Source organism: Phyllostomus discolor, chromosome 2 (assembly GCF_004126475.2).
Source record: "Phyllostomus discolor isolate MPI-MPIP mPhyDis1 chromosome 2, mPhyDis1.pri.v3, whole genome shotgun sequence".
NCBI lineage: Eukaryota > Metazoa > Chordata > Mammalia > Chiroptera > Phyllostomidae > Phyllostomus > Phyllostomus discolor.
In genome coordinates, this window is record NC_040904.2 from 117,963,483 (window position 1) to 117,985,441 (window position 21,959).

At 37.2% G+C, this 21,959-nt stretch overlaps 1 protein-coding gene across 3 annotated transcripts in view; it reads right to left on the bottom strand.

Annotated features, from left to right (window-relative positions):
* XPO4 (exportin 4) overlaps positions 1 to 21,959 on the bottom strand; it is a 114,440-nt gene that overhangs the window by 80,912 nt on the left and 11,569 nt on the right. Inside the window, exons 1-4 of one of the 3 annotated variants that reach the window (XM_036018406.1) lie at positions 18,168 to 18,273; positions 13,223 to 13,378; positions 12,971 to 13,112; positions 9,147 to 9,285 (exon numbers count right to left, since the gene is read on the bottom strand). In XM_036018406.1, the coding sequence (XP_035874299.1) occupies positions 9,147 to 9,285; positions 12,971 to 13,065 (234 nt within the window). In that variant the 5' untranslated portion in view covers positions 13,066 to 13,112; positions 13,223 to 13,378; positions 18,168 to 18,273. Of the gene's footprint in view, positions 1 to 9,146; positions 9,286 to 12,970; positions 13,113 to 13,222; positions 13,379 to 18,167; positions 18,274 to 21,959 lie in introns of those variants that run through there. The other 2 variants (XM_028531894.2, XM_036018407.1) reach the window with 2 other exon arrangements.

Genomic DNA, 21,959 nt, shown 5'->3' on the forward strand with positions numbered 1-21,959 from the left:
AATTTAGAGTGGTAAATTTCAATGAAATCTGATCAAAGTTGACTGACTGATAAACAGGAGACTATGAGATTGTTTACTAAAGTTTACAGGAATTAGACTAGTATAAATACCATTAGTACAAGTCTGAGACTTATAAATGATCAAAAAGAATTAAGTGAGTATCTGTTCATTTTTCAAATGCAGCAAACATTTTCAATGGAACTTACTTCATGTAAATGTTCCCAAAAGACTTATTTCCACGGCACTTAACTATCTGATGCTATAATATAAATACGTGGAATCTACTAACATTCACAGGCTTCACATGCCATGACCAAGTGGCAACAGAGCCCAGGCTCTTTGATTTATATATCACACTCAATTTTTTTGGTGGTCCTCAGTTGTTGCCACTCACTTGACTAGTACTAAGCAGATATTCTAAATTGATAATTCTCATTTCCAAGCTAGAAACCAAATCACACAATTTACTAAAACTATATCCCAAATAAATTCTAAATACTGCTGGACTCTCCAAAGTCCAATATAAGAACCCCACCAGGTGTCCAACCTTTTGGCATCTCTGGGACACACTGGAAGATGAAGAGTTGTCTTAGACCACACATTCAATATACAAACACTAAAGAAAGCTGATGAGCAAAAAAATAGGTTTCAAGTAAATTTAAGATTTTGTGTTGGGCTGCATTCAAGTCATCCTAGGCCACATTGTGGCCCGTGGCCACTGGTTGGACACTGCTGGAACTTTAGACAAAGAAGTCAGGAAATCTCGGTCATGACAGTCCAGGATTTACCACTTCAGGTAACTGAGGGCAACTCCATTATGTCTTGGCCTCAATCTTCTCATCTACAAAAAGTGTCACTATCCTCTGCCCTGCCTAATTCATGTGACTGTCCTAAGGTCCAAATCAAATCACACAGGTGAAAATGCCATGTAAAATGCAGCAGTTTCCCATAAGGTAAAGAAGCAAAGGGACTTTTTTAAATCTTAGGTATTTAAATGTACTTTTTCCTCACATTTTTTTATTGCTGTTCAAGTAGTTGTCTCCACTTTCGCTCCACCACTGCCCACAACCCCAGCCATCCCCACTTCCACCCTTGATCCTACCCCACTTTGCTTTGTCCATGTGTCCTTTATACATGTTACTGACAACCCTTCCCCTTTTCCCCCATTATCCTCTCCTACCTCCCCATTGGCTACTATCAGTTTGTTCTTAATTTCAATGCAAAAGTCTTTTTATCATCATAAAAAATAATTATGGTCACCTAGCCCTGACCAGTGACCAGTGTGGCTCAGGTGGCTGGGCATAACCCAGTAAAGCAAAGGGTTGCCATTTGAATACCCAGGGAGGGCACACACGCCTGGGTTGCAGGTTCGGTCACTGGTTGGAGATTCAACCCACAGACATTTCTCTTTCACATCAATGTTTCTCTCCCTCTCTTTCTCCCTCCCTTCTCCTCTCTCTAGAAAGGAATAAATAAAATATTTTTTAAAAATCACTTATTTTGGCTTTTCTGGTCCTACTTCTTAATTATCTACATTCCACCAAATTAAAAACACAACATAAGTAATCAATTAATAGGGGAAAGCTGTAACTAAAGCATCACTAAAGAGTAGATGATCAGTAAATGTTACCTGGATTAATGAGTCACCTTTATCTCTACACCTAACACTGTATAACACAAAAGTGAAAAATGAATATACAATGTACTCCCTATATTTCTAGCTGTTGATAAATTTCAAAAAGAAAATTTAAATATGTAGAATAAGCTGAAGAAATTAAATGAGACCTCAAGGTTATAAAATAATCTAATCTGTTCTCTTTTAATGAAGTACTGAAAACCCACAAGTTAATTTACTAATAACTAAGTAATTGCTGTCTTCACACTGAAGTCTTCACATTGAAATCTTAACAGCAGCATTCTTATTTCTAGTAAAAGTCACTGATTTCGTGATACTAGAAAAAACACCCTAAGAGATAGCTTGCCTTACTCACCAGAGTACTACTGCAAGCACAAGCTACTCAAACACTAACACCAGCTGACAAAATAAAATACTCTTGTTCAGGGAGAGGACTATCTCTTATTAATAGCCTGGCTCTCACCCTGGTAGCTTTACTACCAAGAATAAACTATATGAAATGTTGCCGTACACACAGACTTCCAGCTGCTCCTCTAAGCAAACATCAATGAGACTTGTGATAAGAGAGATTAAGCTGGTATCACATCCAGGGCAGCACTGCTGGTGGACAAGTGAGTTTCTCACCTACTTCCCCTCCCACATGGCAAAGAGTAAAAAAAGGAGACTTAAATGCTAAATTAAACATTAAAAGCAATTTAATGTATGACTACTTTCAAAGGAAATTAACATGAAATAGATTAAAAATTTGCTTGAATGTTAATTTCAAATAAAAAATTTAACTGCTTTCCTTAGGAAGTCAAAGTCTCCATATCCATATCTCTCAAACTAGTAGACAGTAGATCTGACCCTCGCAAACTACAATGCAGTAACCTCAGCAACCTTCATAGCCATGGAATACAGCTTGTCCACAGAGAAAGGCATGAAACTGTATTCGCATAATTACTCTAAGAATACAACATAATACATGGAAAACAGTACTGTTTAAACAATATAATCTCCTGCCCTGGCTGGTGGGATCAGTAGCTTGAGTTCCCACCTGTGAACCAAAAGATCACCAGTTCAATTCCCAGTCATGGCACATGCCTGGATTGCTAGCAGGTCTCCAGTTGGGGGCACTTAAGAGGCAACCAACTGATGTTTCTCTCATACATTGATTATTCTGTCCCTTTCCCTCTCTCTAAAAATAAATAAAATCTTTAAATAATAATAAATAAATAATTTCCTTAGAAATATTTTATGAAATTTAATAACAAATAATTTCCTTAGAAATATTTTATGAAATTATATATTCTTCTATAAAATGATCTGTAGAGAATCAAGACTATTTTTAAATATTTTAAATATTTAAGAAATATTTTAAAGTAGAGATAATATGTGGGTTTTCTACTTTTTTATAAACACAATTAGTTTCCACTCATGAATACTTTCTACTGATTTTCAATAGTTAAAATATTGTTTGACAGAAAAAGATCATTTAGCCCTGGACAGTATGGCTCAGCTGTTTAGAGCATCATCCCATAAACTGAAAGGTTGTGGGTTCAATTCCCATTCAGGGCACATACCTAGGTTGTGAGTTCATTCCCTAGTCAGGGTGCATATGGGAGGCAATCAATCAATGTTTCTCTCCCATACCGAGGTTCTCTCCCTCTCTCTCCCTGTCTTCCCCTCCCTATAAAATCAACAAGTATGTCCTTGGGGGGAAAATTTAAAATATGTAATTTAACAGCATTCGTGGCCTAAGATTATGTAAGTAAAGGGGTGAGATCACTAGGGAGATCCATATCTGCTGAATGCTTACTAAAAGCACTGGGTGCTCTCTCCTCTGCTAGGCAGCCCCTAAGTGTGTATCCACAATAAAAATCGGCGTATCATACTCTACTGGCCCAAACTTAGTCAGAACATGTACATTAGACTAGTACAAGGGGATAGGCCACCAAAAAATATACTCTTAGAGATGGAAGAGAAAAAGCCAGACTACAGTTTTTGGCAACAAGGGTGTGGGGAAAGTTAGTCACTTAGCTCACAAGGTCACCCTTCTTTCACCCACAGAAAACCATCACCTATCTTTTTCTTCAAATCTCTCTTTTTGTCAATTATATTTTATTGATTATGCTATTGCAGATATCCCATTTTCCCTTTATTACTCTCTGCCCTGCACACCCCCTCCCATCCACATTCCACTCCCCTTAGTTCATGTCCATGGGTCCTACATATTAAGTTCTTTGCCTTCTCCATTTCCTATACTATTCTTAACCTCCCCCTGTCTATTTTCTACCTACCATTCATGCTACTTATTCCCTATACCTTTCCCCTCATTCCCCACCTCCCCTTCCCCACTGATAAGCCTGCATGTGATCTCCATTTCTGTGATTCTGTTCCTGTTCTAGTTGTTTGCTTAGTTTCTTTTTGTTTTTTAGGTTCAGTTGTTGATAGTTGTGAGATTGTTGTCATTTTACTGTTCATATTTTTGAACATCTTTTTCTTAGATAAGTCTCTTTACCATTTCATATAATAAGGGCTTGGTGACGATGAACTCCTCTAACTTGACCTTATCTGGGAAGCACCTGATCTGCCCTTCCATCTAAATGATACCTTTGCTCGATAATCTTGGATGTAGGTCCTTGGATGTAGGTCATGACTTTGGATACTTTTTTCCAGCCCCTTCTTGCCTGTAAGATTTCTTTTGAGAAATCAGCTGATAGTCTAATGGGAACTCTTTTGTAGGTAACTCTCTCCCTTTCTCTTTGCTTTTAAGATTCTCTCCTTCTCTTTAATCTTGGTTAATGTAATTATGATGTGCCTTGGTGTGTGCTTCCTTGGGTCCAACTTCTTTGGGACTCTCTAAGCTTGCTGGACTTCCTGGAAGTCTATTTCCTTTGCCAGATTGAGGAGGTTCTCCTTCATTACATTTTCAAATAAGTTTTCCATTCCTTGCTCTTCCTCTTCTCCTTCTGGCACCCCTATGATTCTGATGTTAGAGTGTTTAAAGTTGTCCTGGAGGTTCCTAAGCCTCTCCTTATTTTTTTGAATTCTCATTTCTTCATTCTGTTCCAGTTGAATATTTATTTCTTCCTTCTACTCCAAACAGTTGATCTGAGTCCCGGTTTCCACCCTGTCACTGTTGGTTCCCTGTACATTTTCCTTTATTTCACTTTTCATAGCCTTCACTTTTTCTTCTATTTTGCAACCATACTCTACCAATTCTGTGAGTATCCTGATTACCAGTGTTTTGAACTGTGCATCTCATAGGTTTGCTATCTCTTCGTCACTTAGTTGTACTTTTTCTGGAGCTTTGATCTGTTGTTTCTTTTGGGCCATTTTTGTTTTGTCTCAGTGTACCTGTTACGTAGTAAGGGGTGAATCCTTAGGTATTCACCAGGGCAGGACAAGCTACGTCTCTGCCTAGTGGCACTGTACGTGGATGAGGGGTCTGGAAGGGAACAATGCCGCTCACTCTGCTCTCTGCTGGCTTTCAGTCACTCCCACTGCTATCCACAAGCAAAGTGGGCCCTTCTGGTGCTGATTCCCAGGTGGGTGGTTTTGTGTATGTTCTAGAACCCTATGGGTCTCTCCAATGAGCTCTCCTGTGAGGCTGGGAGTTTCTCCCACCACCCCAACCCTCACAGGTTTTTTCAGTCATAGGTTTTGAGGATTTATTTTCCTGGGGTAGAACCCTGGGTTTGCACAGTGTGTCTCACTCCCCAGTTGTTCCTCTCAGTATATCTACAGGCAAATGTGGGACCGCCTGCCCCAGTCCTCTAGCCGCTGCCTTGCCACGAGTCCTCTCCTCCTGGCTGCCAGTCTCCACGCCTGCTACCAGTCTGGATGGATGTTTCTTCTTTAACTCCTTGGTTGTCAGACTTCCATACAGTTTCTATTTTCTGGTTGTTTTTTGTTTTTCAATGTTATTGTCCTTCTTTTGGTTGTAAGAGGAGGCACAGTATATCTGCCTATGCCTCCATCTTGGCCGGAAGTCTCAAATATCTCTTAAAATCACCTTTATAAAGAAATTTTCTACCCAACACTATATCCATATTCTGAATTTATCATTTTTCTTTCCTATCAAGACTTAAACCTCTCTTCCACTGCTATTCATGTCCCTGAGACTGAGAAAACCTTAAGTAAATTCTTGAACCACTCCCACAAATTCTCAAGGGTCTGAGGAAGAGAGAGGGAAACATTGTAACATTTTACTGGTCTGGAATCTCAGGTTTCCCCGACCTGCTAGGCAAGGACAAGCTGGGTGGCCACACAGTGGGCACTGAACTTGCTGCGTAAATGTAGTACTTTAAAGTTTAATGTTTTCAGTGTAGTCGCCATAATAAATTTATCCAGCCATCCTGAAATCAAATAATACTTCCCACCTGCTGCTATAAAATGTTAACACCAGAAGAAATTTTAAAAAGTTCTTTGTTTTGGATTTTTTGTGATGACATTAAATTTATCCACTATTCTCAAGTGAATAGAGCAAAATCTTCTGTAACAGTCACATCAGTTTCAATTATTCTCAGAACATCAGTTATTTCAGTGCCTCAAAAAGTCCAATTACCAGGTTGCACAGGGATGACTTTTTGAAGTGGGTCAAATTCCCCACCCAAAAGGAGGTGGGGAACTCAACTCCTGTGTCTGTGCTCATTCCTGAGAGAGGCAAGAGACTACTGACCCTTTGCCTTCAATGTCCAGGTGCCAAGAAGCTACCTTTCAGGGTGAGGACAGGGCACAGAAATTCTAGTAACTAGGGAGAAGGTATCAGTCATAAACACATGGATGTTAAGAGTTACTCGTTTCATTCCTAAAATTTAAGTCCTGGTCGGCTGCAATGAGGTGAACTCCTTCACTGTACCTGTCACATGAAGCAACATGTCCTTATGTAGAATCTAACACATAAAGATCAACCTCACCTGGAGTAGTAGACTAGAACATCTCAAAGTGGCAGCCTCAGTGTCAAACCTTCCCTACAAGCTCTGGCCAGTTGTCTCCATCCCTTGTTTTTCCCTCACCCATCATGACGGCCACCATATCATGGATGGCACACATGGCCACCAGTAACATAATCCAAGCAAATAACAAGATTATCACTATACCAGGAGTCCCCAGCCTCTGGGCCACAGACTGGTACCAGTCCAGGCTTGTTAGGAACCAAGCCACACCGTAGGAGGCAATCTTGCAAGTAATGTGCTTGAATCATCCCAAAACCACGCCCTAACCCTCCATCTATGGAAAAAATTGTCTTCCACAAAACTGGTCCCTGGTGCAAAAAAAGTTGGGGACCAGTGCACTACACAAATAAGGCAAGCAACCCTGAGGCATCAGTGTGTCAAGAGCAAAGAAGACCATGTCCACAAAGAGAGAGATTTTAAGAGTAATGATTAATATTGGTAAAAAGTAGCTCCCTAATCATTTTTACCTCAAAAATTTTAAATAGAACCTTATTTAGGGACTGTTTTCAGGAGAGCTTCTCACTACATAAAACAAACCAAATGACTCAGAAAATGTAGCAATTCAAAACTGCACATTTTGAAGTTGTTAGTTTTATAGAAACAGTTAAATTTTACAATACTAAGATTAAGTGAAAAAGACATACAATTAGATCACTGGATGATCAATGTCTCTAGAACTATACTATCCAATATGGTTGCCACTAGCTACATGTGGCTATTTGAATGTAAATTAATCAAAATTAAATAAAATTTAAAATTCAGTTCCTCAGTCATTTCAAATATTCACAAGCCAATGTGTGGCTATGATGTGACCACACATTAAGAGATAGCAGATGTAGAACACACACACGTACTCCTGAAGAATATGCCACAAGTATGGCACAGAACACAATATTCACAAAATCAAAAATCAAATATAAGTAAATGCTCTGAATTGTGACTCTGGTAGCTCACTGGTACCCACAACTATACAACTCAGCCAAGTGTACACTTTATTTTTTTTAAGATTGTATTTATTTATTTTTGGAGAAAGGAGAAGGGAGGAAGAGGGGGTGTAAAACATCAATGTGTGGTTGCCTGCTGCATGCCCCCTACTCAGGACCTGGCTTGCAACTCAGGCATGTTCCCCGACTGGGAATCAAACCAGCAACGCTTTGGATTGCAGGCCCATGCTCAAACCACTGAGCTACATCAGCCAGGGCCCAACTGTACACTTTAAATGGACACAGTAATGCACGTAAATTATTCCTCAATAAAGTTGATAAGGAAAAAAAGAATAGACACATGCCCCCTAATAAATTCCAAAGGAAAAAAAAATATCAGAGTTGTACAGGAAGTTTCAAAGTTCTGAGTCGAAGTTCCTTTAGTCAAGACCCTGGCAGGTGAGTCTGGGGGTCCCAGCCAGAGTGGTGGGCAGATGGCTAGAACAGAAGTGAGCGTACATTTGTGCATTGTAAGAGGTGGGGAGAGAAGAGATCCAAGACACTGTGAAAAGGAAGGGAAAGAGTGCAGCTCCCTAAAATGTACCTTGACCTCCTAACTGCAAGCCATCAATAAGATTAAAATCACACACTTGCTGAGGGACCACTGAAGCTGCAAAATAATTCCTAAAAAGCTGTAAGGTGAATAGCCTCACATAAATTTTTAAAAATACCCAAAATATTTAAAGATTTAACACCTGAAAATCCGAACAGCCAGGTAGTACCAATCCCAATTCTATGCGAGTTAAAAACCATGCAGCTGATAAAAGTTAATTGTTCTAGCCAAGAATCACAGCTGATCACTAACATCAATTCCAAGCCCTTCATTCTGAAGGCACAAAGGGTTCCCAAAAGACAGACAGGAGACTGAAAGGGGTACAAGTCAATTAGGCTCCCGAGAATGATTCATTCAAGAACAATCATTCTCAAATTTGTTCAGCTGACAGTCACATAATATGTATATATTGGTATATCAACATTAATAATTGTTATGTCACAGATAATTTCGTATTTTATTTAAACATTCCTACTATCACTACTAGTTGTCAAAGATTTATTAAAAATGGAAGAAATGTGCCCTAGCTAGTGTGGTTCAGTGGACTAAGTGCTGGCCTGTGAACCAAAAGGCCGCTGGTTTTATTGTCCAGGCACATGTCTTTGTTGTGGGCCAGGTCCCCGGTAGGCGGCTTATCAGAGGCAACTAATTGATGTTTCTCTAGCACGTCTATGTTTCTTTCCTTGTCTTTCTCCCTCTCTTCCCCTCTCTCTAAAAATAATTTGTTTTAAATGGAGGACATGTTCAATAGAAGGGAAATAGCTAAGCATAGTGTGATATATCAGCTTATAATATTTTACACATGTAAAATGATGATTATTAACTCTACAGCAACATGGAAACAGGATCAAATGAAAAAATGAACTATGCTACATCTACAATATGTACACATATGAAAAGGACTAGAGAAAACAGGAGCAAATAAGGACTGCTTTTTGTTACATGTAGATGCCCATTACTGTATCTGTAATGGTATCTATGTTATACAAAATATAAATTAAATATTTACAAATGCTAATAGTAGGCACACTTACCACAGTGGGACTGCCACTACTGATCAACTGGCTGACTTCATGGAAAATGCTCTTGCAGTCAATTGACTTATCAAGTGAACCTCGTTTTACAATTACCGCTACTGCTAAGAGAATCTGTTCCCGAACATACTTTTGGAGGCTGTAAAACATGAAGATCAAAGTGAAGACCATTACATAAATCTAATATAAAAACACTACAAAATTTCTCAATATGCCTGAAATTCCTAATAACCCCACTTACATGTGAGTGGAGTACAGCCTGCCCGTTATGCACAGATGCCAAAGCCAGAGGACCTGGATGCAAATCCACACTCTATCTACTGGATATATGACCCTGGTGAGACAGTTAATACTCAGTCTCAGTTTTCTCATCTGTGGAATGGGAACAACTATAGCAGGGTTGTTACAAGAATTAAATGTTCTCAAAATTGTGCCCAGTGCACACTAAGCAATATGTAAGGGTTAGCTGCTTTAAGAAGTGTTTGATAGATATAAAGTCAGCCCACTAAGTGCCAGATTAAAATCCCACCAGTTCACAGAGAAATTCTGACCTAATATCCACCTCCAACCAGTAGTATAATCTTAAATCCATTTCCTTAAATGTGGAAAGGCAACGTGCTAGCTATCTAAGACCCAACATTATGGAAATATGCAAATTCTAAAAAAATCTTTTTAAAACTCTCATCTCTAAGTTCTGTTCCTTGATGTGGAGGCATTCTACAAAGTTCATTACACCACAAGGGCATAAATAACTGACTTTTCACAACAGTTTCCTAAAGGTAAGGATCAGAAAACATAACCCTAAACTTTACAATCCAACCTCTAGAATGCATAAGAATACAACAACCATGTACCCTTGGAATAAAACACAAATTCCTTTTTGTTTTAATTTTTCAACTACAGTTGACATTCAGTATTACTGACATTACTAATATTATATTAGTTTCAGGTGTAAAGCAGAGTGGTTAAATAATTATATAATTTACAAAGTGCTCCCCAAATAATTCAAGTACTCACTTGGTACCACACAGTTATTGCAATATTACCAATTACATTCCCTAAGCTGTACTTTACATCCCCTATTTTGTAACTACCAATTTGTATTTCTTAATTTCTTCCCCCTTTTCATCAGCCCCTAAACCCCGTCCCACCTGGCAACCCTCAGTTTGTTCTCTGTGTCTATGAGTTTGTTACTGTTTTGTATGTTTGCTTATTTTGCTCTTTAGATTCCACATATAAGTGAAATCATATGGTATTTGTTTTTCCCTGACTTGTTTCACTTAGCATAATGCCCTCTAGTCCATTCATGCTCTTGCAAAAATAAAGTCAGAGTGTCCCTGACTTTCCTGGGACACTCCCAGATTACCTGCTCTTCAACATAATTAGTAATAGTGCTTTCTTTTACTCTGAAAAATGTCCCTAGTTTTGGACATAAATGGTATGGTCACCCACTCCTAACTAAGGTCCTTCTTGGCTGGGTACCTGCTCCCCTCTCTGATCTCACCCCTTCCACACACAGTCGAAACTGCAGATGTACTAAACTTCCTTTAGCTCCTGGCACAAGTCTTCAAGGCCTCTTAAATGCTTTGCCCTTTGGGCAGACCATGATGCCATTTGGTCCAGACAGCATCCCTGAACAGCAGCCCTACACCTGGGCTGGTCATCACTAAGGAGGACTATCTAACACCTCTCTGTTATACACAAAGCATTTGTTACCATGGGTTTTAATGTCCTCTCCCAGATCGGCTGCCATGTTAGGCCTGCTACTATTGTCCCAAGGTGAACTACACTGCCTGCCACATAATAGGCACTTGTTAGAAACTTATGCAAATAAAGGAACACATGTCCCTGTGTCTAGACTGAAGTGGAAAACTGTTTCTTCAAAGCAAAGACCTGAAGCATTTATTAAGCAAATAAATAGACACATCCTATTATGGGCAAGAATATGAGTTGACCAAAGGGAATTTTGGTACTTTTTGGGGAACACAATAGTTTCAAATATACTCACTGACTATTACTAGATAATGCACATAAAGCTGAATACTATTATTAGGAATGTACATAAAGCTTGCTGTAAATATCTCTATTGACAAGAATTATAAATTACTAGGAAAACAAATAATAAGAGCTAACATTTACTGGGTGCTTATGATGTACAAGACTCTTATATAAACTGTACAAAATTTAATACATTTAATCCTCATAACAATCTTTTGAGTAAAGTATAATTCATGATATTTAATAATCAAAAAATAAATATATAAAGAGGTGAAATAATTTGCCCGAGGTCACAGATGTAAAATTGGAGGAGTGGGACTCCTCTTCTCAACCATTATTCCATAACTGTCTCTTTTAAAAAACCTGCGTTTTACTGTATGCAAATTTTACCTTAATTAGGAGGAAAAATAGAAACGAAAAAACTCTGCACAAAATGGTAGTGTTCTATATAACCTCCAGTATTCAACCTACACAGTATACCAAAAACTATAACTTGACTCTAATCCACCCTGTAGGGCATCCTACTAGATAAAAATGTATGTCAAAAAAAGGGCAGATTATTCTAGATTAAAGAGACTATAGACACCTGACAAAAATATTATTTTATTATTCTGTTCAAAGCAGAGTAAAATAAACCATCCCTTCCCTTCCCCTATATGTACATCCACTCATCTATAGAATACATTATCCATTAAACCTGCAATGCTAACAAGCTAAACAAACCTTGGCTTTTTACTCTCATGCATCATCTTCTAGAATCTAGATGTGAAGTAGTCAGCACTTAAATGAGTGCTAAAGTCATGCCAATAATTATGATTAAATGTTACAAACTCAGACGCTGCTAGTGAACAGTCAGTAGAAAGGAAGGTGTAACAGTATGCTCTAAATTCTTTTTAAAGCTTTATGCATGTTTATCACCATTAGTCAACATTCCAATATTCCTCATTACTAGCATTTCTAATTACGTAACATTGTCTTCACTGAACTTGGAAATAACCATGTATGCAAAAAGTACCCAACTGTACAAACAGCACATAGAGACTGTACCACCTCTTCTTAAAAGAAAGCTTAGCATTTAAGGAACTTAAAAAAGTAGTAAATGAAACTCCCCCCAAAAGCGGTGTGGCTGATAATTGTCCTCATATTAAAAAAAATCATAAAGCAATAAATGGGCACAATGTTGTAAAATGTTTAAGCACTACAATATGTACAACATGAAAAGAAATTCACCCTCACCCTGTCCCTTAAACCTGAGCGCCTCTCCAAAGAAACTGTTAAAAAATTTGGTCCTTTTTCCTTCCACAACTTTTTTATATAACATGCATTTCTATACATATACTTGATTCCTTCCCTCACCTGTCTAGAGATACTCACCTGTTTTACAATACTTACCAAGCACCAAAAAAAAAAAAAAAAAAAAGAATAAGTACAAAGCCTTTTGAACTGAGTCCAAAATTCAACACAAAACCTAACATCCAGCACAATCTTCAAAGAAACAAAACACAGTATCACAAGCTCAATTAAAAAGCATTATTTTCTTGGAGTGGTGAACACACAATATACAGATGATGTATTATAGAATTATACACCTGAAACCTATATAGTTTTATTAAGCAATGTCACCCCAAAAGATTTAATTTTTAAAAAATCATTATTTCATTAAGAAAACAAGCTACAATCACATGTATGAGCTTTTAAAACATGAGCCCTACATATTGCTTAACCGTAACATCTATCATTAAAAAAATAAAGAAAGCCAAAGGGAAAAGCTCCAAAACAATAAGCTTCACACAAGAATTTCTGCAGAACCTCCTCTGTGTACTTACTTGGGCCTCTGTAAGACATAGGTTAAAAGGAATGTTCGCAGGGACTCGATGCTGCCCTTTTCCAAGAGAATCCACTCTCGGACCACTGCCTCCATAATGGCCGTGGCAGCTTGAAAGAGGACATAGTCCACCTTGCTTGTTTCTGAGGACAGAATTAGACACTTTCTGTAAACAGCAGCTCATCTTCCCTAGAACATGTTGCATTTATTAATTTTAAAACAGAACTTTTCAGACAAGGAATAAGATGGTTACCTGTTCTTTTTTTTAATCCAGTGACCTTGCTCTAGCACCACAAAGAGGTTAGTTCCTCTCAGAAGACACCTCAGGCAGGTGGCAGCTAATCCCCGATCACAATTTTCACAAACTTTCCTCACCTCTCTTCAACTGTTACTTCCAAAGCATGAAGAACTAAAAAATAACACAGCTTTAAAAAAAATAAAATAAAAATATAAAGCAATCAGAAAACTTCCTAAGAGATTCTCACCCTCTGCAAAACAGGACTTAGTATCTGCAAAATACCTTAACAAAATAGTCTTTGAACATTACTATTTGTGATGAGCCACACTGTTAAAATATTACAACTTAGGTAATAAAGCTTTCAGCAGGATGACCCATCTCCAATAGTAAGTTCAGAAGTAAATACCATTATACTTATTCTTTCAAAATGTTAAAAAATAATCACATTTACACAAGGTGAGAAGTTCTTGTGAATTTTCTGATTGCAATACTGATCAAACTGAGTAAAATCCCAAAGCTACACTTAGAAAGATCCAGCCTTAGCTAGCAAGCGATAGTATCTGAACTAAAATCAAATCTGGAGCAGACAAAATAGAAAATTAACATACCTAAAAAATCTTTTATATTAATTTTCTATTTTCTTTTATTCACCAACACAACTTCAGTCAGTTTCCAAACAGCATTATCAAAAGGGAGAAACAGTCAAAATAAAGTCAAGAAAAAGTGGAAATTTTCTGAAGCTCTAAAAATAACCATTGTGTGAAATCCATGAGAAGTCTATGATTAGACTGCATGTTATGTGCCCAGGTCACTGGACACGAGTATCTGAAAGCCATGAGAGATTCAGTTGAGGCAGAGAACAGCACCTTCAAGAAATTACCAGAAGAGCATGAAGATATAGTCAGGTGCACCCTTTTCTCTCTTATTCAGGGTCCAGTCATTTAAAAATCTTACAAGTGATCTTGACACAATTAGCCATAAAAATGTGAGTGAAAAAGTATACCCTACATAAATTCCTATTATATTACACTATTACATAGGAACATAGGAATTTTGAAAATACCAAAACTAATAAGAGGAACCAATTTGGATTTTCTTTTTTAATGTTTAATTATTCCCTACTATCTTTATATGAATTCTAATTGTGATATTAAGACCCACAAAAATTTAGAAACCTTAAAATATAATAAATAAAGCAATAGATTCCAAAATGTAAACTTATAATGAAAAGATGTATTTCAAGTTCCAGGAGAAAAACAAGTATTTTATTCAAAGAGGATTTGAAATAGAAACCAGCTAAATCTATTTAGATCCCTTAAGGAGAAATACAGTACTGCTTCATAAAGGTAACTCAAATAATCTCTTATTATAAATCTTTTTGAAACAAAAGGATGTTTTCTGCTTATCTTCATATTCCAGTATAAACTTTAAGAATAAGGAAATTGAAACCCTGAACCATGGGTTTTATTTTAACAAGGAAGCAAAATCTTAAGAAGTCATATAGAATTTTAGAAATAGAACTCCAAAGGTCATCTAGTTCCATTCCTACATTTTACAGCATTTAATAGTTAAAGGAAATGAAGCACCAAGAGATGAAGAAGGAAATCCAAGGTCACATGGCTGGTGTGTTCCTTAAGCAATACTGATGTACCCGTAACTGCACATGCTAACCAAGATAAGAGTACACAAGTACCTTCTGGTCTTCAAGAACAATGGAACATGCTTTCTCCTAACTTTTGTGCGGGGGGGGGGGGGGGGGGGGGGGGGCTGGGAGCGGACAACTACAAAATGCAAATGACATTCAAAGTTCTCAAGATAACTTTTTTCCTGTTTGGTATTGAATGAAGATCTCTACATTATTACCCCCATAAGACGCTCTCTAAGAATAAAGGAATCTAGAAAAAAGAAAGCCAAATCCCAAATTTTAAAAAAGGAAATTTTCCTACCCTAGTCAATTACCCTTTCCCATGAAAACTGTTATTAGCCTTCACACACCATACTCACTCCTAACACAAATGTGTGAAAGTTGTTCATAGGAGCACTGGCCACTCACCAATAGGACCCAGAATACATGAGGCTTACTCCTCTCTACTAGAGAGATGCTGGAAATGGCCACATCTTCACAAGGAACTCCCATTCATCTAGAATTTCTAATGCTTTTAGAATGGCTTTCCACTGACAAGGGCTCTGTCTACATGACCAATTATTTTAGGACACTGTGATTTCCACCACTGTAACTTTTAGAATAATTATGTATCTTTTTTTTATCTTGTCAGCCATCTGAAACTAGACAGAGCCATGAAGATGAAAGTTCAAATGAAGTAGATGTAAGAGAGGGAACATACACACTACATTCTAATCAGAAAATATTTTTTTAAAAAAGAAAAACCTAGTAGTCAAGGCCAGATGTCAGTGACGACAGTTACCTCCCTGGCCTTAAAACACAGGCGATGTAAGCCTCCAAGTCTACTTAATGATAGGCACACATGCATGCTAACCTACAATAAGTCTCCTGTTCCATTTTGTTTTATTTTGGCTACTTCTGAGATAACAAATGAAAGAAATCCATTTCCCCTGAAAGAAGGACAAAAGAATACCACAAAGTTAGCTCTAGGAGTGCTGAACCAGTCCCTCACTGTCTGCAAGTATAATAGTTCTTTAACAAGAGGAGAATGCAGGCTTTTTAAAGGTACATTTCATCCGACAAACCTAGAAAACTCCTAAGTGCCAAAGATGTCTGAGAGTGCTCTTCTGACACAATGCACAAGCATGCAACATGCACATGTAAACACATGTGTACACACACAGAAAAGAGCAAAAAAATTAAAACTAGAATGAAAACAAAAGGATAAGAAAAGGAGGAAAAATGAGAAATGTAATGAAAGGTAAGTGAGAAGGGGAAAGGAAGAATTTTAAGAGGCTAGAAAAGGGAAGCATCAAGGAGAAAGTCTCCCCCTAATCAGACTGTATTACCCAGACATTCTACAAAAATGATATACAATCCCTACACAAGAATGTGAAAATTCTGAATTGCGACTGACTGCCACTTTCATGAGAAGTCTTCTTAGAGGAATTAACCCTTCTGTGCTGGTGGCAACTGAGGACGGAGTTAAAGATATTCTGTGAAGTTTAGATGTAACATTAATGTAACACAGGGCTTGGCAGTACATTAATGACTATAATACATGTACTCGGGCTTTTATATAGTTGATGTCTCAAAACCCAAACTTATTTTAGAAGCACGACTGGAACTGGCAATACTCTTCTTTAGAAATTTTTATCAGAAAAACAAGTTTTCCAAAACAAGCTCAATCATAACAAAGCAACAATACTTCATAAATACACATACTCGAAAAAGAGTGGTATAAACAAATATGCTCTAATAAAATACTTAAAACTTAGATCAACCACTTCCCACCAAGTACAGAATGACAACTGAATTACAACAGAAAGTAAGATGAACATGATGGAACCTAGCTAATGCAGTTACAGTACCTGCCGTGAAAACCATTCTCAGATTAGTTCAGGTGCCAGTTTAACACAATGATTTTCTAAATCCATTAATGCTAAGCAATTTCCAGGCAGTAAGAATGAAGTAAGTCTCCCTTAAATTCTTAAGGGTGATGTTTAGTTTTGCTTCTTTTAATTTAATGCTGAGTTAAATATTCTCCACAGGTATAAAATATAAATTTTCTTAATGTCAGAAACAAATTCAACACTCAAAAAAAATTTCAATGAGATCTACCTCTTGAGTGGGAAAGAGCCACCTTCATTGCCACTGCTAGCTCCTTGCAAAGAAAAAACAGGGTTTTTTTAAGCTTGTCATATTTTTAAAAAGTCATTTGAAATGAGGTAATGGGGTCATGACATTTGTCAACTGTCTACAAAGTGCTTTTCTATGTTGTTACTATATATGCACCTCACAACTCAAGACAGCTGAGTCTATGATGGACATGACATCACCGTTCCCATTTCACAGGTAAGAACAGGCTCAGAGAGGGTAACTCCTCAAGATGACCACATGCTGCAGACACCACTGAAGCTGGGACCTCCCAGTGTCTGCACCAGAGCTTTTCCACCCCAATTAACCTAACAACTCTCATTTATAATCCCATATAAGTAAAGCATTTTCAACATGTAACTTTCATTGCAGGCCAATTTCAATCTGGAAACCAGGGTACAGGTGGCTAACAAGTCAAAGCACAAGATGAAAGGTCAGATATTTTAGTTCCTAATACTCCTAACCAATTCTGTGGTCATGAATAACTCAGCATTTCAGAGCCTTAAATATGTGTGACAAAAATTGGCTTCAATTTTTAAAAAAGCACCAAGGTTATAAAATATCTAAGAGGCAAAAGATTATATGTATGTGTGTGTGTGTATAAAAGAAAATAACCATCTTTGAAAAGAGAGCATTTCTATACATAAATCAGATATAAGGTACTCATAAAATTTTTTTCAAGAGTAAAAATCAATACTGCATTTTAGGATATGCAGTGATATACAGTGATAACCTACACAGAACTGACTAATATTCACTAAGCAAGCTGAGTACAAACTACATGGTTAAAAAAAATTAACGAAATTGTAGGAAGCTCAAAAACCAATTTACATTTTAAAACACTGGGATAAGATATAGTACACTTCCTGTAAGAAATGATTATCACGATTGAAAAAAATATTAGATCCCCCCCCCCCCACTCTTAACAGCCTCCACATTATGGTCAATAATAAAACAAATTACTGAACACTGTATCTAGGGGAGAAAAATCCAAAGTTAAAAAAGTTTTTCTGTCTGGCTATATGGGATATCTTTAAAGCCATTTCAGTAGAATGATTATTAATGAAAAATTATAACTGTATAAACTTGCTTATTTTAAAAGGAATTTAAAATATCTAACATTCAAGACAGAAAAACTAGAAGTGATTATGCAAAAGTATTTTTAAAGTGACTACTTACCCAAAATATGCTTGCAAACTGCAAATGGTGATTTGGATTTCCTAAATGATAAGAATATGTGCTCTGCATGCTGGCGTTGCTCACTGTTGACCATGGAAGGCGGTGCCTTAACAGTTAAAGAGAAACAAAAAACAGAGCACACGTGTTCAATAAGAACGCTTTGACACTGGCAATCCTTCTACTTACAACGAGAAAATGTGTTCACTTTTAGGGGGCAACAAAGACACAAATTCTTTTTTTCTTTTTAGGAACTATTAATATGAAACTTCATAACCAACATTTAAAATACAATTTCAGGAAAAAGGAAGAAATTCCTGGCAAGGTTTCAGTCAGAATCCTTTAAAGTTGCCTACATTTTAGAAAGATACTTATCTAACATGTTTTTATATTTTTTTTAAAACATAGCTAACTTACTGCCTTTAATTCCAAAATATATCATTCCATCTAACTTGACCAAGTTCAAATAATTTCAAAATTCTTCAAAGCTGGTGCAACTGAATCCAAAGTCACCTTCCTTTCCTAGTCTGTCCCTGCCTTTGCTTTTATAAGTAGTTACACTTGCCTTCTGAATGACTCAACAAAACCTTTACATCTTCTCTTCCAAAATAAAAGTAACAAGCTGACTGTGATACTTAAGTTGAGACTATAGCAGCAAAGGTCACTTTATTTTTCTTTTAATTTTATTTACTTATTTTAAGAGAGAGGGGAAGGGAGAGAGAAGAGGAAGAGAAACATCCATGTGCAAGAGATACATCAATTAGTTGCCTCTCACAGGCCCCCAACTGGGGTCCTGGCCACCAACCCAGGCATGTGCCCTGACTGGGAATCAAAACAGCGACATTTTAGTTTGAAGGCCAGCACTCACTCCACTGAGCCACACCAGCCAGGGCCAAAGGTGTCACTTTAAATTTTTTTTTCTTTTTACACACAGGGCATGGCTTGAATCAGTGTTATTTTCCTTAACTTTAAATATGTATATGAATATGCCACCTTTGGAAAGAGACCTTTGGAATATTCTCTAAATACTTTCTACTTCTTGCAGGTCTCTTTTTCCCAGGTTATAACCACTAACTTAGTTCACAGTACTTTGCAGGGCCAGTTACACTAGGGGAAGTTGGTACTGAGGGTTCCCAAAAGCTTTCCAGTCTTTCTGTGTGTACCAGTTTCACATACGGTTGAAACCTCAGGATTCTCCCTCAGCCTTCTGTCTTCCTTGATGGTACTAGGAGAACCTCCTTACACTGTCCGGTCTCCAGGACCCTCTGCAAGAACTATTCTGCATGGCACATCTCAGTTCCTCCTCAAAGGATGACTTTCTTTCATCAGAAACCAAGACTCCACCTACCCTGACCTCTCTGGAAGTCTGTATCCAGAGTCATATCCCAGGAGAAAGCTTGAGTTTCTCTTCTCCTGTTAATCTCCTCCTCTTATGGCCTTCCCCACCCTCCTTATGTTGTACAAGCTTATGACAGTTTGTATGTGGTCAGCCCATAAGCAGAAAACTAGGAAAGATTTTTCTGGACTTTAGCCCACCAATTTATCTGGTTTTGAATAACCTATTGAGAGCTAAAACTGACACCTGTTGCCCCATGCCTTCAGGGTGGTCCAATGGGGCAGAATGTGCTACCAACTAAATATCAGGGAACTGAGTAAAATGTGAGCAAGGTTCACGTCACTGGCTAGAGCTTTAAGGGTAGAGTGGAAGTTAACTACTATTTTTTTGGCCATGATCAAATCTATCCCTTCTTTTTTTTAAGTTAAATAATGGATCAAAGTTGGCAATTCAAGCCCTGCCTTCAAAATGAAATTTTTAGCACTGTTTAGCAAAAACAATAAAAATCCAAGTTTTTTAACCATCCAAAAACACAAAAATATTATCATATAATTCTACCTCAAGTTTTTAAAATTACGATTAAATCTGAAAAATTAGGAATTAGTAAAGTCTGGAATTTACAGAACTCCTATCTGAATAATAAATTAATTGGCCAGAAAAGCCAGGACATATCTTAACAAAACAGCTTCTAAAGTCTGACCACGTTTTTAAATCCCATTTTTTTCTAACAATCTTTGTTCTCAAGATAATATCCTCTGAACCAGACCAACCTAAGTATACAGTCCCATTATATGGCTTGGGTGTCTTTGACCCATTTAAAGAGGAGAAGAGACTGCTTATAAAGCCTACCAATTAAAATATTACAATTCTCAATTTGGGAGGGGACAGAGAGGGTAGATGGTAGGAAAATAAACCTTTGTTATTGTAACCAATATAAAGTAGGGAAATCATAATTTCAACTGTATTCAAAGAATCTGGAAGACAAAAAAACATTCTGCAACCAAGTACATTATAACCATATTCATTATAAACTATCAATTATGCAACATTAGTCATTATAATTTCAATTAAAATAGGAAGGAAAGAAGGAAGGGAGGGAGGGAGGGAGGGAGGGAGGGAAGGGAGGGGAAGACTAACTTCAATGCTTTGGCCTAAAGGAATTCTTATAATTAGTTAAAGCCAGTTCTCACTACTATTCTTAAGGATATATCACCCTCTACAGCTCTCTAGGTACAGATACAAACATTTCTAATAAAGCATCATGTCAAATTCTTTTAACACCTTTTTAAAAGGCCTTATTAATAACATATTGTGAACAGCTGACTGCTACATATATGTTTGTCCTTTCATTTGCAAATTCTTCATTGCCACCACGTTCCCCAATTCAACACACTGAGTTTGTGTTCTCAATAGGATTCTATTATGCATATTTGCTGACTATACCCTAAGTACTCAGTACATTACTAAGCACTACCTACCACGCTACACTGCTATGAATACAAATCAACTAGGGGTTACCCAGAGACTTTCTGAGTTACATATTCTTTTTTCTCATCACTTTTGAAAAGCAGCACTACACACATAATTCTACAAATCAATATGCTAGTTATTCTACAAACAAAAATAGTATCTAAAGCTAATTTGTCTTCAGACACCCTGATATCTACACACTTAATAAAGCACAGGTTTGAATATAATTTTAATATAACAAAAAATGATGTTCCATTTATAAAATGCCAGACTTCTTAAACAGTGAAGTATAATCTAAAAGATAGATAGTAAGGATCTCACTAACCATCACAACAACCCTATGAGGTAGATACTATTATTATCCCCATTTTACAGATGAGGAAACTTATACCAGCCGAAAACATGTATACTGATAGCTGTTGATTCATTCACTAAAGACTTTAAGTTAATGATAAGAATGTACTGGATTTTCAGTTTCCTTAAACCTTTGGAACTTAACCATTGCTCTTATTTAAATGTAAATTCATAGCACAAAATGATACTTCGTTACTTTTTAAAAAGATTTTATTCATTTTTAGAGAGAGGGGAAAGGAAGGAAAAAGAGGGAGAAAAATGTATCAACATGTGCCCCAACTGAGGACCTGGCTGGCAAATCAGGCATGCGCCCTCACTGGGAATCGACCTAGCGACGACCCTTTGGTTCACAGGCCAGCACTCAATCCACTGAGCCACACCAACCTAGATGACACTTTGTTACTTTTTAAATGAGTGGGTCTTCCATTCCCAATGGTACCAGTGACTAGATACCTTGAACAACTCTTCTGCTAAAATCAAATAAAAACCATGAAATATTTCCAAAAAATTTTAATGTATCGCTGAACTTACAAGAAATTAAGGAATCCTCAGAAGCTAAAAAGGAAGCAAAAGCAGGGATCCAACCATGAAAGCAAGCACACATGCATGCATTCACCCTAAAGATGCACCAACCC